Raw genomic sequence first — 16,485 nt, 5'->3', positions numbered from 1 at the left:
ACTTCTAAGTACTTTTCTGCAAGAAATAAAGCATATGTCCATACAGAGAATACTTGTATACATGCATTGATAGCAGTTTTATTGTAATATCTCCAAATGGGAAATAGCCCAAGTGAACATCAACATGTTAATGGACAAATAAATAGTGGTGTAGCCAGCCACACAATAGGATACTGCTAAGCCATAAGGAATTAACTATTTATACAACCAACAACCTAGATAAATGTCAAAATAATTATGGTGAGTGAAAAAGCAGACAAAAATGGTAAATACTGTATTATTCCATTTATATAAAACTCTAGGCAGTGTAATGACAAAATACAGGTCAGCGGTTGGGGGAGAGGCAGGAAGATTAACAAGGGGCTTAAGGAAACCTTTGGGGGTGGTGGACACAGTCACCACTTTGATTATAGCCATGGTTTTATGGGTTATATATGTGTCAAAACTTTGATTTGTATACTTTAAATGCACAGTTATTATATGTCAATTATACCTTAACAAAACTGTTTAAAAAGTGACCTGAAAATCCTATATAATAAAAGGCTAATATGCAAATAGTCCCCTGGGGAGTTCTACCAGGAGACCTGGAGTCAGGGAGGCTGGGAGGCAGGGAACCTGATCGGCCCTGATCACCAGCCAGGCCTAGGGACCCTACCTGTGCATGAATTTTATGCACCAGGCCTCTAGTTAACTATACTATTGAATTATTGATAATTAGCAAATAGAACAAACTTATAAAAATACCCTTAACATTTTTAATTTAATCAACTTAGACTTATTAGAGATTTTAAAAGTATAACTTTTTAAAGAACTGTGATAGTTCTGACTTAAAACCCAACACTCAGTTGTAACAGAATCTGACAAAATGGGCCCTGTTTGCTTTTTCCACAAATATTCTTTCTTTGTCTTTCTCTCTCTCTTTCTTTTTTCAAACCTTCCTTCTTAACACACTGAAGGCTTCCTTATTTCAACTCTGTAGTGTCTCAAAGTGACTAAAATTAAAGGGTCCCTCAGCTGGGATGATGATGGCCACCATCCTCTACTTTCCATGTATTTGCTCATAACCCTTCCCACTGCTCTGAGAGGTAGCCATTCTTATGTCCATGTTGTAGATGAGGTCTCTGAGTCTCAGAGAGGTTCAAAGATTAGTCCAAAGCCCGCGCTTATACACAATTACAGCTTAGGAGGGTCTGAAACTGTCTACCCATCCTCCCAACAACTTTTTATAGGCTTTCTCCCAACATCGTTGCCCTTCTAAAGGGTATACACATTCAAGGCTTCCCTGGAATTACAGGGCTACTAGCAGGGGGTGGATTTTGATAATCCAAACCAGATGGTATGCTGGGTGCTCTCAGAGTGCTTAAGGAACTAGTGAGCAGTGGTTCTCAACCTTCTGGCCCTTTAAATACAGTTCCTCATGTTGTGACCCAATCATAAAATTATTTTCGCTGCTACTTCATAACTGTAATGTTGCTACTGTTATGAATCGTAATGTAAATATCTGATATGCAGGATGGTCTTAGGCGACCCCTGTGAAAGGGTCGTTCGACCGCCAAAGGGGTCGCGACCGACAGGTTGAGAACCGCTGCTAGTGAGTAAAACAGGGTTGTCTTTGTTGGCCTGTCACGACCTGGGAGGACGCTGCTCCAGGCTCCAGCTCGTGAGTGGCAAATCCAGGCGGGCGCTCGGGGCTCCCTTAACCACGGCGGCCGGCCCTGCCCCTGTGAGTGACGAGAGCGGGTTTTCCCCGCGTCCAACACTGTACAGGAGCGCGGGCGAGGCCTGCTGGACAGCGCGGCCACCGCTCGGTCTGCAAGGCGAGGGGGGGGGGGGGGGGGCTGCCAGGCCCCGTCCTCCATGGCCCCGCCCCTCCGACCCTCCCCAGGCCCCGCCCTCTATGGCCCCGCCCCAGGCCCCGCCCACTTCCCCGGGGAAGAAAGCGAAGGCGCGCTCGGCCGCTCGGCGCTCTTCTGCTCGGGTCTGGCGGGACCCGCGGCAGCGGCGGGAAGGGTCGCGGGCTGGCGGGCCGGGCGGCCGGCGGCATGGAGGGGCCGCAGGCCGCCGCCGGCGGGGACGTCTCCCTGCACAACTTCAGCGCGAGGCTGTGGGAGCAGCTGGTGCACTTCCACGTCATGCGGCTGACGGACTCGCTCTTCCTGTGGGTGGGGGCCACGCCGCACCTGCGCAACCTGGCCGTGGCCATGTGCAGCCGCTACGTGAGTGCGGAGGGCTGGGGCGACTGGGAGGCGGGAGAGGGGTGCTCGGGACACGGTGGGGGCGGCCCCTGGGCGGCCGGACCCGTGGCGGGAGCGGGGCTGGGCCGGTGGGACGGCGAGGCGGCTGGCGCCGTGGGGGCCTCAGGGCGCGCACCCGGTGCCCGTCGAGGAGACCGCAGGCTCGGTTCCTCCAGGCCTGCGGGCGTGAGCCGCTGGTCTCCCGAGCTCTTCCTGTGATGTCGGGGGCACGGGGTAGGTCCGCACCAGCACCACCCGGAGGGGTGCCGTGCGCGGTCAGGCCAGCACGTGGGACCTCCGGCGGGTCCCTCCCCGGCGCTCCCGCCACCCCGCGGGCCCCCCCTCCACCCCGCGGGCTCCATCTCTCCTTCGCCTCTGTAGTTGCAGTGTCCGAGGGCTCCATCGTGAGTCCTCTGCTCCCCGTCACAGCGCGCCCTGGGGGTGGCATCTTAGCGTTCACGCCCCCTTTGTATTGGCCCACCGACATTTATGTGTTTCAGTACGGACCTCTTTCCTGAACTTCAGACTCCTGTGTCTTTACTTGGAAGTCTAATCGTAGGCACAATAGGCATATTCAAGACCAAGCCCTTGACCTGTTTGTTCCCTAACCCTGCCCCTCTCACAGCCAGCGCCTCTGTGCGGCGACTCCACGGACCCGAGGACTATCCTCGATACCTCGCCCACACTCCACACCTATGGCGGTGACTGTGAGCCCTGCTGTCAGTCAAAACATAGACGAGTCACTGTTAAGTAAATCAGAGAGAGAAAGACAGATACAGTAAGATTTCACTTATGTGGAATCTGAAAACAAGCAAACAAAAAGAACAAACAGAACAAAACAGAAACAGACTTGCCCTTACAGAGAATAAACTGATGTCCCAGAGGGAGTGGAGTGGGGCATGGGTGAAAAAAGGTGAAGCTAAAAAAGAGGTACAAACTTCCTGTTATAAAGTAAATAAAACATGCCCAGTTGGTGTGGCTCAGTGGTTGAGCATTTACCTGTGAACCAGGAGATTACAGTTCAATTCCCGGTCAGGGCACATGCCTGGGTTTCGGGCTCAATCCCCAGTGTGGTGCATGCAGGATGCAACTGATCAATGATTCTTTCTCATCATTAATGTTTCTATCTCTCTCCCTGTCCCTTCCTCTCTGAAATAAATAAAAATACACTTAAAAATAACATAAGTCATGGGTATGTGATGAGGCTTATTGTGGTGATCATATGGTAAGGTATACAAATGTAAAATCACTATGTTGCACACCTGAAACTAATATAATATTGTGTCAACTACACCTTAAAAAACAACATAGGGAATCTAATCACCTGTCACCTCCTTACCTCTGCCACCCCTGCCAAGCTTGCAGCATCTCCCCTCTTTGGCTGATTTACCTCCCCCCGCCCCGCCCCCCGCCCCCTTCTTTCGGTATTAGTTTCTTAGAGCTGCTGTAACAAACTAGGTGGCTTATAACAACAGAGATTTGTTCTCTCAGTTCTGGAGGCCAGAAGTCTGCCATCAAGGTGTTGTCAGGGCTGGCTCCTTGAGGCTCCAAGGGAGGGGCCATGCCACCTTCTGGTGTGCTGGCAGTCCTTGGTGTTCCTCAGCTGTGGCCTCATCACTGCAGTCTCTGCTTCCAGTGTTATGTGGCCTTCTTCTCCGAGTGCCTCTGTGTGTCTTCTTATAAGGGCATCAGTCATAATAAATTAAGGGTCCACCCTACTCCAGTGAGACCTCGTCTTAACTTACATTTTAATTATTCCTGCAAAGACCTTATTTCCAAATGAAGTCCCATACACAGGTACAAGGGGTTAGGACACGGACATAACTTTTTGGAGGACACAGTTCAACCCACAACAGTGCCTGCAGTTAGATACTGCCATTCCCTTCCTCCAGACCTTTCCAGAAAGAAACTCAGAGCGCAGTCCAGAGACTTTACAGTGACCCTCCAGGCCCTGTTACCTGGGAGAGCGCCCCTGCGGGGCCTCCTCCCTGCCCGCTCCCTGGCCCCTTGGCTGCTCTGGCACACTGGCATGCCCCCAGCTGTTGCTCCCTCTGCAGTTTTGTGGGTATTGGGGTTTGTCTGTTTTATGACAAGCTGCTTGTTAAATTCTTGTTGAATGAATGCGTGAGGAACCCTTGGGGAATTCTCCTTTTGCTAGAGGGGACTGACAGTAACCCCAGGCAGCCAGGCAATAAGAATGGTAACCTCTGAGGGGCCCCAGGGATGGTGGGAAATGAGAGGAGTGAGCCGTCAGGCAGGAGCTGGGCAAAGCTTTGGGAAGGAGACAGCCTCTGGATGGGCCTCATACAGTATCCCTCTTCCCTCTGGCTGCCCTTCTCATAGGCTTTTCCTTCTCGCTGTTCTTTTTCTGGTGTGTTTTCTTTTTTTTCATTTCCAGTGGGTACCAGCAGGTGGGCCTTTGGGCAGGTGGCAATTCCAGGTCTTCCTTCATTGGAGGAGAGGAAGAGAGCCAGCTTCACACAGAGGGGCAGGGGGTTATGGGCTGTGCTCTGTGTTTGGAGAACATGGTGCCCTGGAGCCACTTCACCTTCTTTCCTAACCCTAAGGTGTGGGTCCATGGGGTAAGACCAGGCATCGATTCCTGGAATCGGTTTCAAGGCTCCGGCTGTGGGCAGCCATGGTAGTCTCACCACTTGCTAGCCATAGCTCTTAGTGGGGTGTATTTGTTCAGCTGGAAAGTCACCTAACATCAAGATTGGGGAAAAGGAAAAAGAACCACTCCCATTGACTGGCCACAGTGTGCCTAGGCATTGTCCTCCAGGGGCAGAGGACTGGGCCAGCTGGAGAGAAGAGGTGTAGGCCATAGCTTAGGGCAGGGAAACGAGGTTCCAGTGGACCGGGGCTCGCACACCGCAGCCTGCGGGCTGGCTCGCGTCTCCTTTTGTGTTAGGGTTTTATTGGAACACAGCTATGCCCATCCTTAATAGGGTCTGACAGCTTTTGCACTCCGATGGCAGAGTTGAGCAGTTGTCTATAAAAACTAAACTGTCTGCCTACCATCTGGCCCTTCTTAGAAAACATTTACTGGCCCATGAGCCGGGGACGGCTCCAAAGGGTCTGTGAGGTCTCTCCCTCTTCCCTTCCCCAAAATCCCCACATGTAAGACTAGACTATGTAAAACAAAACCATACAACTTTTGCTCGTCCAGCTGGCCTGCCTTGCAGCCAGCAGCTCTGTGTGATGCCAGAGAAGCTGCAGGGCCCCAGCGGCAGGAGGGAAGCGGCTTGGGACCGGGGAGATGGGGTGGGGGACCCTTTGTGCTCAGAGAACTAGGATGCGCCTGGGTGAGTGGAAGGTGGTCCTCTGGCCGCAGTAAAGCCGTCTACGCATGTGTCTACCTGGGAGATCAGCTTCACACAGTGCGATTTCAGAAATAATGAAGTGGAGAAAAGGGTAACAGTGTGGGTTTTTAGTTTTGTTTCTGATCAGAAAAGGTCACCCTGTTAAGGTAGGTTTTCTGTTTTCAGGAGGTTTAACTGTAAATACTATTAACAGTTAAAATGTTGAACTTGAAATCTGTAAACAGCAAATTCATTAAGATCACATTTTTGTATCTTTCTCAAGGAAAAATCATGAAGTGAATGTTTTTATTTTCATCTTTTGTGACCTAAACGAATTCTCTCTTGCACTGAAATAACTTGAACCCTTAGGAGATAGAAGCAGGCTCTGGTCTGTGCACTGCACACAGTAAAAGGAATTTTGGCCGCATTATAAGACAGTGGGTTTTTCATTTTCAGCGAGGCCTTTTTAATGGGAAGGGGAATTACTTCCATTTTGTGATTGAAAGTAAGATTATCTTTGGATTTCAAAGGGGCCACATTTACTTATCTTTAGTTTTATGGCTTCTTATCTGAAATGAGAATTGACCAAGTATAGCCAGAAGTTTTTATTTTCATTATTTGGACACTGATGGCTGGTGCCCTTTTGCAGAGTCACGGGGCCTTTGTGCACTTGAAGAGCCCAGACACCCTTCGGGGAATGGAGCTGTGGTTCTCCGTCAGGTGAGGAGGTAGGTGTCCTGCCTCCTCTGCTGCTGGCTGCCAGGGTGAGGGCCCGCAGGCACGTGGCACCCAGACTCCGATAGCCTCCTTTTAGCTCTGGCCTTAATATCTTGTTTTCTTCCATCTTGGTTGTGATGTTGCCCGTCAGCATGCTTTGGAATTTCCAGCACTAAACCACGCCCTTAGTGTGAAACAACTCCTAGAACTATCGTCAGCACGGCGATGCCAGTGTCAGGTGGCTGCTCCTCATCTCTCCCGCTGTGTGAGCTCATAGCGTAGAGGGCCAGCCGCCTGGCTGCTGACACCGATGCCAGGCCTTCTCCTCTTGGCCGATGTGTCTGACCTCCCAGTACCTCCACTGCCGCCCGCGTGAAGACTCAGCAGTGGCAGAAGTTCAGCTGAGGAGAAGCCGCATCGCACTCTCTGTTTTCCTTTCAGGACTCCATCCCTGTGTCCACCTCTCTCCTCGGAGACACTTCGGACACGACCTCCACTGGCCTTGCCCAGCGCTTAGGTACGTACCCATAGCGGCTGCAGGTGCGGCCAGATGGGGCCTCGCTGTGTGGAATCGTGAGGCAAGTCACTTTAGAGGTGAATCTTTATGTCAAGAGATAAATCAACTCATCACGGCAGAGTAAGCCCAGACCTTGGTGTATTGTGTCTCCTTTAGGAGGCACATCCCTATCACATGGTCCCACCACTGTCTCAGATCAGCCTGTGCCTAGGGGACTCCCATGTCGTGCCCTGGCTGCTGCCCAAGCTTATGAGGGACGGGTGACTCAGGTCCTTCTGTAAGCACGTTACTTCTGGTGCGGGCGAGTGTGAAGGGCGCCACTGTGCCGAGGGCAGTGCTGCAGGAGCCTCCTGGGCTCTGGGAGTCAGTGGAGCCCGTGGAGCAGTGAGCCAGCCCCTGCAGGAGGGACTGTCCTACACTCCCGGATGCCGTCAGCGTTCAGAGGGAGACTGGCCTGGCCTCAGTGTGGTGAAGGGTGGGTGTGAAGCAAGAGCCTGAAGCTGAAGGTTCCCTCTCTCCCACACCCCAGACACACTTCTGTAAGTACCCAGGCAGTCCGGGTGAGGACAGCATGTGTGCCGCCTCGGCCAGTGTGCGCGGTCACCTGGCCATCCAGGTGCCAGGGCCTTGAACAGTAGGGCCGCCTCTGTGGCCGCTCAGTCTTCGTGATCACCAGTGTTCCCAGCTGGTTCAGATGTACTGGTGCTGGGCGTGTGCAGTGGATGGGGCCCAGCCCCTGTGTTTTATTGGTATTGACAGTTCTATCCACTTAATCCCTGAAAAGTGGAAACAAGTCAGTATGGAAGGCACCCTGGTAAACAGAACACCCACACAGTTCAGGTGGCACACAGGTGCCAGGGGCAGGTTGAGGAGAGGCCATTCTAGACTCGCCACACAGTTCTGAGCATGACAGGGTGAGGCCACGAGGGTAGCTGCTGCAGCATTTTGGGAACATCACTGTACCTTTTCTTTAGCCTGAAATTAGAGAAACCTGACTAGTAAGTTGTTTGGTAACTTCGTATTAGAAGGTAATTTTAAATTTATAGAAAAGTTGCAAGAAAAAATACAGAACATTCCTGCTTAGCTCCAGCATTCCTGTTTAGCCCCCACCCAGATTCCCAGTTGTTACTGTTCCTATGTTCACGTCATTGTTTTTACTGAACCATGTGAAAGTAGGTTGAAGACATGACTGTTCCACATGTTTCACTGGGTATTGCCAGTGTTTAAGGGGTAACATTCATGTCACAGACCACTGTGTGCCTGCCCGACACAGTGAAGATGAGGGTGTTCATAGTTCTGGGCCAGAAAACTGGTGGGTCACCACAGTGTGGATGACAGACTGGTAGTGCAGGGTGGTGGGCACGCATTTGGTGCGCCATGTTTTTTGTGCCAAAAAGGAAGATGTGTCCTTGAGATGGAGGGCTAATAGTAGTTTGTATGCAAAAAAAATAGGGTTCTTTTGATTTTTTGTTTTATTAATCTTCATCTGAGGATTTTTTTCTTTTTAGAGAGAGTGGAAGGGAGTGGGGAGAGAGAGAGGGAGATTTTGATGTGAGAGACATACTTCAATTGGTTGCCTCCCACAGGTGCCCCAACTGGGGCCGGAGATCAAACTTGCAACCCAGGTTTGTGCCATTGACTGGGAATTGAACCCGAGATCCTTAGGTGCCCCAGCTGACACTCTAATCACTGAACAACACTGGCCAGGGCAGGTTCTTTTTCTTTTTTAGTTTGCGCAAATGTTGGGGGCTTTGTCTAGAAGGGGTAATGAGAAGAGAGCAGGGTCCCAAACAGATGAAAAGAAGTGAGAAAAGAGATGATAGAGGGTTCAGGGTAACCCTGGAAGCATTGGAGGCTGCGGTGTGGATGAGAACCCCCCTTGTGTGGCTCTGGAGGGCAGCGCTGGCTGGGTCTGATGGGCAGACAATGCGGCGGGCACAGTCTTGCTCCCTGTAAGACCCTGTCTTAGCAATTAGATTGGAATCAGAGCAGCCCTTCTGGTGGACAGGGAATTTCCCGCCCTCTGAATGAGGGCAGGCTGGGCCGGTATCCCAGTCTCACCTCTCCTGACCACCTCTCTGCCTTTGATGCTGGGTTGGCGTGGTCATCTGAAGTCCGTGGGATGGGAGTGTGGATGCGTGCCTCTGTGGGGAGGAGTCTGTAACCGCCCTGTGTGTGGTGTGAGGCCGAGGGAGGAGGCCCCAGCTCTGGTGCAGTTATACTATTTAGCTGATTTAGACTTGCTGCCCGGCTGTCCTCAGGATGTCTTGTCTCATCTTTCATATTGATTTCTGCAGTTGGAGCTGTACACCTTAATTACTATTGTTCTGCAGAAAGGGGCTCAAACATAGCCAACATCAAATTGAAAATTAGATATTTGTGTGTGTATGTGTATTTGCCCACACATATAAATATGCATGTGCGTGTGTATCTGCGTGGGTACACACAGAAATGGAGAAATGTAGGATTATTGGTGTTTTTTGAAAAGTGAAACAAACAGTGGTTCTTAAACATTAGTATCCGGATCCCTGGAGGTCTGTGGACATCAGTGTTGGCCGCAAGCCCAGCCTTTCTGATCCCGTTGGCCTGGGGGTGGGGCCTGAGCATGTGTGTCTCTGATGAGTTCCCCGGGGATGCTGCTGCTGTGGGGACCACACTTGAAGAGCCACTGTTCTAGAGACTTAGAACGGTCCCAAAGACTTTAGTCTGCATTTGCAGCAGCTGCCTCTGAGGTCATAAAAACCAGAACTTTCTCCTCCCCCTGAAAGCCCGTTGTCTTTCCCCCCCCGTATTGCTCAGCTGTAAGGTCCGCCCGAGGCACAGAGTCTTAGATATTTCAGTCATGGCTGTGTCAATGTGTTTTCTCTTTTTAGCCCGGAAGACCAACAAGCAGGTGTTTGTCAGCTATAACCTACAAAATACAGACAATAACTTCGCATTACTTGTAGAAAACAGGATCAAGGAAGAAATGGAGGCTTTTCCGGAAAAGTTCTAGCTGAGGCGGAAGTGAGAATTTCTAACTATGTACAATATACATTTAAATAAATGAGTTGAATTCCACTGTCACCAGGTTAATGTGTTTACATTTTGTCTTTAAAGGGTTAATCTTATTTATTCTTCTTCTTCCTCACCAGACTGTGGTCCAAAAGGCTGTCATTGATCAAACCTGGGAAGAAGAAAAGCAAAATGGGCAGTAGTTGCCTTGTGACTGCTCAATGATGGAGAAAAGGGGTTCAGATGGGATTTTGTTGTGAAGGGGGCTAAAAAGACTGAAGGGTTAAATTCGTTGTGACTCTGTTGTGTCCATTCCCAGTTAAAATGGGAGATGATAAGCCTTCCCTGGCACGTCTCTCTGCTGTGCTCACCCTCGGACCTGGGTCGGAGCCCCGCTCCGCACGGCTCACTAGACTTGTGGTCTTGGTGAAGTCTCTCACTTCTCTGGGCCCTGTTTCCTCACCTACAGAATGGGAATGATCTTCATTCTGCTGGGTTAGTGCCAGGATTAACTGCACAGAAATACTTTGCAAACTATAAGTGCAATGGCAATGAAGAGTCAGTTATGGCTTTATCTACATGTGGATCCAAATGCTTGCCCTCCTGTTCCCATTGTCTTTTCCTTCTCCTTCTCTCTCTCTTTTCCCCCCCAAGTCCCAAGTACCTGTTTTGGTCATCTTTAATCCTTAGCCTTTTTCTGCCTACCACTTGAAGTAGATTCTAATCTTTTTAGTACTGAAAGGAGTTTTTAGGGGTAAAATAGGCAAGTGTAGGGAGTTTTAGGAATTAGGGGGTCCATGCGGGAGGAAGACATAGTTGGTTGTGGACTTGGAGCTGCCAAAAGGCATATATTCACAGAGAATAAAAGGTGCCACCGGATAAGGGAGAAGACATCCATTCACAGAAGACAGGGAAAAGCCACAGGGTATGGGGAGAAAGAGGAAACAGACTTCCACAGAGATAGAGAAATGCTGACAAATGGGAGAAGGAACAGATTTTCACAGGAGATAGCGAATTCCACCACTGAAGGGGGAGAATTAAAGGGGGGCACCATGTGGGTTTTGAGCTTTGAAGCTGATATAGTGACCAGTTGGAAGGCAGCAACAAGAAACAAAGAACTGCAGCCTTTATAATCCTTAGGAAGAAGGAGCTTAGTGGGCTACCCCTTGGGGCCCTCCTCCCTACGTGGGAGTTTGTACTTGTTTCCAATAAATTTCCACCTTTTCATCTACCACCTTTTGTCTGTGGCCTTATTCTTTGAATCTACCTGGACAAGAACCCAGGAAAGAAATGACCCTTGCCTCCTGCTCAGGAAAGCACCGACTCAGTACCATATGCTACACATTTTGCTTGTTTTTTCACTCCTTTTCCCAAAGGACAGTATTTCCTGGGTCAGTGGCTCCAAAGCTTGGCTTCACATTCACATCTGTGGGGGAGTTCTCACAGGCTGCTTACGCCTCCCCCTGCCCAAGACGCTGATGGCCTGGGGTCCAGGCGTTGGGTTGAAAAGCTCCCAGGTGCTCAGCACAGGCAAGCCAGAGGACCACTGGCCAAACACTTGCTAGTCTTTGGAGCCCACCCGGACCCGTTTTGTCATTGGAGGCTGGTAGTCCAGGGCTCTAACACTTCATGCAGTGGTAAAAGCATTGAGCCCGGGGTAAGCAGCCGGGGGTGGTGACATTGTGGCTGGGACATAAAGGCATTTCAGAGCAGTAGGTGTGGGGTTTAAGATGTTCCCTCCTTAGCAGACTTCCTGTGCTAGCCGCCCAGGCCTCAGCCAGTGTCACCGAGCTGAGAGCTCAGTGGGCACCCTCTCTAGGAAGAGTAAGTAACACAAAATCAGGGCTATGGAGAGAAGAGTTTGGTATAAAACTTTATTAAAGAAACATTGTTTTCTTGTGAAAAAATACTACATTAGAGAAGAAGGTTTTGGTTATCAGTCTTTCCTTATAGAATCACAGTGTCAGATAATCATTTCTCAACCTTTCTGGGAACTTGCAGGTCACAGATTAGCAGGACATCAATACACAAGAGAAAAGAACTCTCAAATTTACTGATGGCCCCATTTCTCAGGTGGTTTAGACTGGCCCTGAATAAACAGTCTGTGTTTAATCCTCTCTGCCTCTGCCTGCCTTTAAGACCAGGACTCTGCAAGCAGATGAGGGCCACCCACCCCTCCCAGGCCGAGTGAAGACTCGGTTCACAGAGGCGCTAAGACAGGGACTCAGCAAGGTCTGAATAAAGAGTTTTTATTACTTGTAGTCAATGGTCATGAAATGCCCTTCATTGGATACCATCAGATGAGGTAGGGAAGACATTCCAGAGGAAATTTGTTAATGGGGCAACATTTTTATTTCTGTACATTTACATACAAATTTTCCTCAAAGGTACAACAGATGTGACATCATGCAGACATTATCTTTGAACGACACAGTTCAGAACTCGATAGGCTTGTGCTATGAATGAGCACCTCCAGAGTGAGCCCGGTGGATGTGCAGTAACACGGTTCTGACTAGGAACCTCAAATGTTGGGGCGGCAGAAAGGACAGAGGGAATATCCCCACTGGACAGAACACACTGCTGCTTTTCCAAAACACTACAGCAAAGCGAGGCATCCTTTGAAAGTGAAGCGTGGGCTTTCCCCAGCACGTGCGCGCGCGCGTGCGCCACCTAGGGGCTGGGAGGTGCGATGGTCACAATTCATTTAATGGCACTTCAGTCATTTCTTGTTTGGCTCTAGGAAGTGGTATTGTTTGAGTGCAGTACTTCCTTTACGACGTCCATTTTTGCTTTCTGTTCTGTGGCCAAAACAACTTACCAGCCCCTTTCCTCTAGTTGCAAGTAATTATACTCTTTTAGAAAACAAAAGATTTAAAACTTTTCCCTATTTGACTTGGGTGCTAGTACTTAGGGTACTTGCTCTGAGTTGATTGACTTCTGGAAAAGAACAGATGAAGAGCTGTCCAGCCCTGCCTCAGGCGTTCACATTTGTGCATAACTTATTGAAAGGGGTTACAGCTCCCCGATAGGATAGCAGGATGCAAGAGTGGCTGGTGGAGGAGAGTGGCTGCAGCACATACCTGGAGGTGACTCCCTGGGCGGGTAGGAGGTGATGGGAAAGTGGACTTGAAATGGCAGGTGTCTGTGAACTGTTTCCCTACTGACCACGAAGGAAATAGGACTGAGGAGTCCAAGCTTGACCAATAGGTGCTAGGGAGCTGGTGGCTGCAGCCCCTTCCCATGCAGAGCAAGGCGGGACTGGACGTGTGTCAGGCTCAGTGGGCCCTGGCCTCCTTGCCCACTTGGTGTGGAATTTCACAGGGCTCAGCCCACAGGGAAGCTTTTCTGCTTTGGCTACATTTGATAAAGGTGTTCCTTAAGAGCTTCAGATATTCTTAAGCTAACCCAGCAACAGAAGAGGAGCTCAGCCTAACCCTGAAGAGGAACAGGAGTTTGTAAGTGCTGTGCCTTCCCTCCGCCTTCCTAGAGATTACCGGCAGCACTCTGCAGCTCCATCACATTTTAAGGGAGGCCTCTGCGATCAGTGAGAGAATGCTACAATACTTCCGTAGTACAGTAAGGGGACTGCAAGGTGCCCTGGTGCTGGGGTGATGCAGACATACACCTGGCCAGGTGCAGACCCAGGACCTCACTGGCTCCTACCCACCTTCCTCAACTGCTCAGGAGCTTGGCGGCTGCATATGTCATGTCCTGGATTAATGGGTCTTGCTGCCAGGTGGCTTGTCGCAAGTACTCTATAAAAGGCAGAAGGTATTCAACAAGTTTGGCACGCGGAGGCTGCACGTTTGTAAAGAAAGGCCTTTGTAAAGTAAGGTGAATGTAGACTCACATGGAAACATGGAACAGAAGTGACCTAAGAGATGAGAGGTGAGGATGAGTGGGGCTTGAAATAGGGAGACTGGCCAGGTGGCCTTCTTCCTAGGCAGCGGCCCTTGGACGCGGCTGGAGACTCCAGACCCCGTTGATTCGACAGAAAGTACAGTTTAGTCACTGGAGTCACATACACTTGCAAGTTTCACCTCCTCACCATATTTTTTTTTATCAAGTCACCAGTTCCTATTGAAGTCCACCAGGTTCAGAGGGGAGTGGTGGGCGGAGACAGTAAGAAACAGGCCAGGTAGAGAGCTAGAAGGGGAGAAAGGGAAGTTAAGCCAACCCCTTTTCAGGCCCTTTGAGTTCTAGCAACTGTCAGTTGGAGGTCACCTAAGTCACAGGCCCGAGACTATGATTTCCTGGGGAAAACACAGCCCATGACAAAGACACATGTCACAAAGTGGGGGGTGGGGTGGGTGGACAATCCTAGAAAGGACCCAGGCTGTCTGGAAAATCAGGTGCCTATGTTGCTCAAGGGGGCGCCTGCCTGCGCCAATGAAGCTTGTTCCTTAGTGGCCCCCCGGCGTGTCCTTGCGGAGGCCCTCCAAGCTTCCTCTGAAACACCCTCAGACAGGTGAGAATGCCTGATGTGAAAGGGACGAGGAAGCCTGCACTGTCTGGGACAAGCAATGAAGTCAGTGACAACCCTTGGCTATTGGAGATGGGAGTTGAACTTTGGGGAGTTATTGCTTCCTCTCAATGGGTCTTGAAGCTTTAAGAGAGGCAGGAGGTCAGTTGGACTAACCTATGAGCATCCCACTGCTTGCCCCAAACCCCACCTCTGTGCTGAGGGAAGGGGGAGGAAGCAGGAAGCAGGCAAAGGCAGGCATGAGGGGGACCGGCTCCCACAGGTTTGCAGTCTCAGCGTGAAATCAGTGGGAGCGGACAGTCATCCAAGCTGGTGATGCCGTGTGGTGTGCTCCAGATGTGCATGCGCTGTCTTTGGGAGAGCACCCACCCTCTGTGGGTTTGCCTTAGTCCTCTATTTCAGTTCTTGTCCCATTGGTTTCCCATCAGAAAGTAGCGTGTTTTCAGGTAGTGCTGGAAAAGCTGATGGAGGGAGCTTTTCCCCCGGAGCTGAATCTGAGAAAGCATTAATGCTAAATGCCTTACACCTCAGCGCATCTAGTCGTGAACTGAACCAGGCAAACTTGCGTTAGAAAACTGGCAACACTGCCACGGGTCATTTACGATTTGTGGTGACATGTTGAAGCTTTTCCCCAAAGAGTTTCCAGCATCCAGTACAAAAGCATGATCTTGAAGGAAAGATTAAGCTGGTTTTAATGACATTCGTGAGCTGCTTTCTCCCAAAACATGGACCAGAAGCTCACACCCTACAAACACAAAACCTTTCAGACCATCAGCCTCTCTGGCGGACACCTCATTGTTTACATGTCAGCATGGCGCAGTCTGAACTGCTCACGTGGTGTCTGCGCACAGCTGGCAGCCCTGGGGGCATCTGGCTGCTGCCGGCGGGAGACTAGGTCCCTCTTTCAAAGGGGGTGGTTCTATTTCAAGATCAGTGAGAGGAAAGGGAATAAAGTGCTTCTCGTAAAAATGACCAAAATAAATACAAACATTTAATGGCAGAAAAGAAAGTCTTATTTCCAAAGAGTCTGCTTCCTCACACGATCCTTAGCGTTTTGGAAAGAATCCCCCCACACCAGCGAAGGTCCTGTGCTCCCGCGGCGTCGGTGCCCGGTGAGCCCGGCAGAGCCACGTGTGCTCGCAGCCACATGTCTGGTCCCTCGGTGACCCTGCGCGCAGCCACCCCACGGGCCCAGGTCTCTCAGGGCAGGCCGCGCGCAGAGCCGCAGGACCGCAGGCCGTTGGCTGCGTTGGCGGCGGCGCTGTCGGGCAGCGCGTCCCCCGTGGCCGCGGCATCGTGGAGGCCCGAGTAGTCCTTGAGCTCCGCGTTGGTGAGCAGCAGCGGCTGCTCGGCCTTCTTGTGCGGCAGGAGCGGCTGGCGCGTGTAGTGCTCCCCATTGGAGAGGCTCTCGGGCAGGCTCTGGTTCCGGCTCTCGGGCAGCAGGAGGATGCAGATGATGCAGATGAGCGTGCAGCAGGCGAAGATGATGTGGTGCAGGAAGTAGCCTTTCTGGTTGTGCAGCTCGATGATGGGCGCCGTCAGCATGCCGAAGCCTGCGCTGGCCAACACCAGCCCCAGCCCGCCGCACCTGCAGGAGGGCCGAGCACCGAGGTTAGTGTCCACGGCCACCCACGCGCCTGGCGCTGTGGCTCCCAGAGTGTGGACATGGCAAGGTCACGGCAGACCCCGTGGCCTGGCTGGGGCGTGGGCACCCGGCATGCCCCCCACCTGTGGTGCATCCCCCTTGTAGGATATCCCAAACCACCTTCATCTGGGCCACCTGTACACTACCTCTAATTCATTTAATACTTTGCCTCATTTAATTTGAAAGACAACTTTATAATGTCACTGTAAGTGGAAAACTATCCCTTGCCATGAATAATGTACATACAGTGAAAAAGAGAGTAGTATTAAGTTCTGCTATTTTCCCATGGCTTGCTCTTCATTTAGAAAAGTAGCAGGGGAGCTGGTTGGATTGCCAAGGGTTAAAGGTGTTAAAGACATACTGACACTAGCAGACTTGCTCTTTGCCACAATCAGAGATTTGAAGACACTTAGAAAACAGTATTTTCTCGCTGTGAGTTGATGTTATTTACTGTCGAGTCCCATGTATTTCCTAGAATCATTCTGCACCCCACCAATGGGAGTGTCCCGTCTCTGGGAAAGGCTGTTCCGGCAGCCATGCACTGACGGAGACGTTCCCACCGCACTGAGCTCAGATAGCACAGGACAAGCCTG

At 50.8% G+C, this 16,485-nt stretch overlaps 2 protein-coding genes across 5 annotated transcripts in view; one reads left to right on the top strand and one right to left on the bottom strand.

The window, feature by feature from the left end:
• Positions 1–1,921: 1,921 nt before the first annotated feature.
• PSMG4 (proteasome assembly chaperone 4) lies at positions 1,922–10,998 on the top strand. The gene is made up of 4 exons (XM_036350765.1): positions 1,922–2,216; positions 6,695–6,770; positions 9,644–9,776; positions 9,905–10,998. Exons 1-3 carry the CDS (start codon positions 2,043–2,045, stop codon positions 9,763–9,765), a joined length of 372 nt encoding a protein of 123 aa, XP_036206658.1. The 5' UTR covers positions 1,922–2,042; the 3' UTR covers positions 9,766–9,776; positions 9,905–10,998.
• A 1,001-nt stretch (positions 10,999–11,999) lies between these two features.
• The window catches only part of SLC22A23 (solute carrier family 22 member 23), a 189,745-nt gene continuing 185,259 nt past the window's right edge, over positions 12,000–16,485 (bottom strand). For 3 of the 4 annotated variants that reach the window (XM_036351009.1, XM_036351010.1, XM_036351011.1), the window contains one exon: positions 12,000–15,835. In XM_036351009.1, the coding sequence (XP_036206902.1) occupies positions 15,448–15,835 (388 nt within the window). In that variant the 3' untranslated portion in view covers positions 12,000–15,447. The remainder of the gene's footprint in view (positions 15,836–16,485) is intronic. The other variant, XR_004974193.1, reaches the window with a different exon arrangement.

Source organism: Myotis myotis, unplaced genomic scaffold (assembly GCF_014108235.1).
Source record: "Myotis myotis isolate mMyoMyo1 unplaced genomic scaffold, mMyoMyo1.p scaffold_m19_p_2, whole genome shotgun sequence".
In the NCBI taxonomy this organism is placed as follows: domain Eukaryota; kingdom Metazoa; phylum Chordata; class Mammalia; order Chiroptera; family Vespertilionidae; genus Myotis; species Myotis myotis.
The sequence above is the reverse complement of the archived record's forward strand: the minus strand, read 5'-3'. Positions and strand labels throughout refer to the sequence as shown.

Excerpts from the sequence above, each read along its gene's own strand:
- PSMG4 (XM_036350765.1), top strand. The coding sequence starts at position 2,043 with ATGGAGGGGCCGCAGGCCGCCGCCGGCGGGGACGTCTCCCTGCACAAC. Across the intron at positions 2,217-6,694 it reads TGGCCATGTGCAGCCGCTAC|GACTCCATCCCTGTGTCCAC; the intron begins GTGAGTGCGGAG and ends TTTTCCTTTCAG. Across the intron at positions 6,771-9,643 it reads TGGCCTTGCCCAGCGCTTAG|CCCGGAAGACCAACAAGCAG; the intron begins GTACGTACCCAT and ends TTCTCTTTTTAG.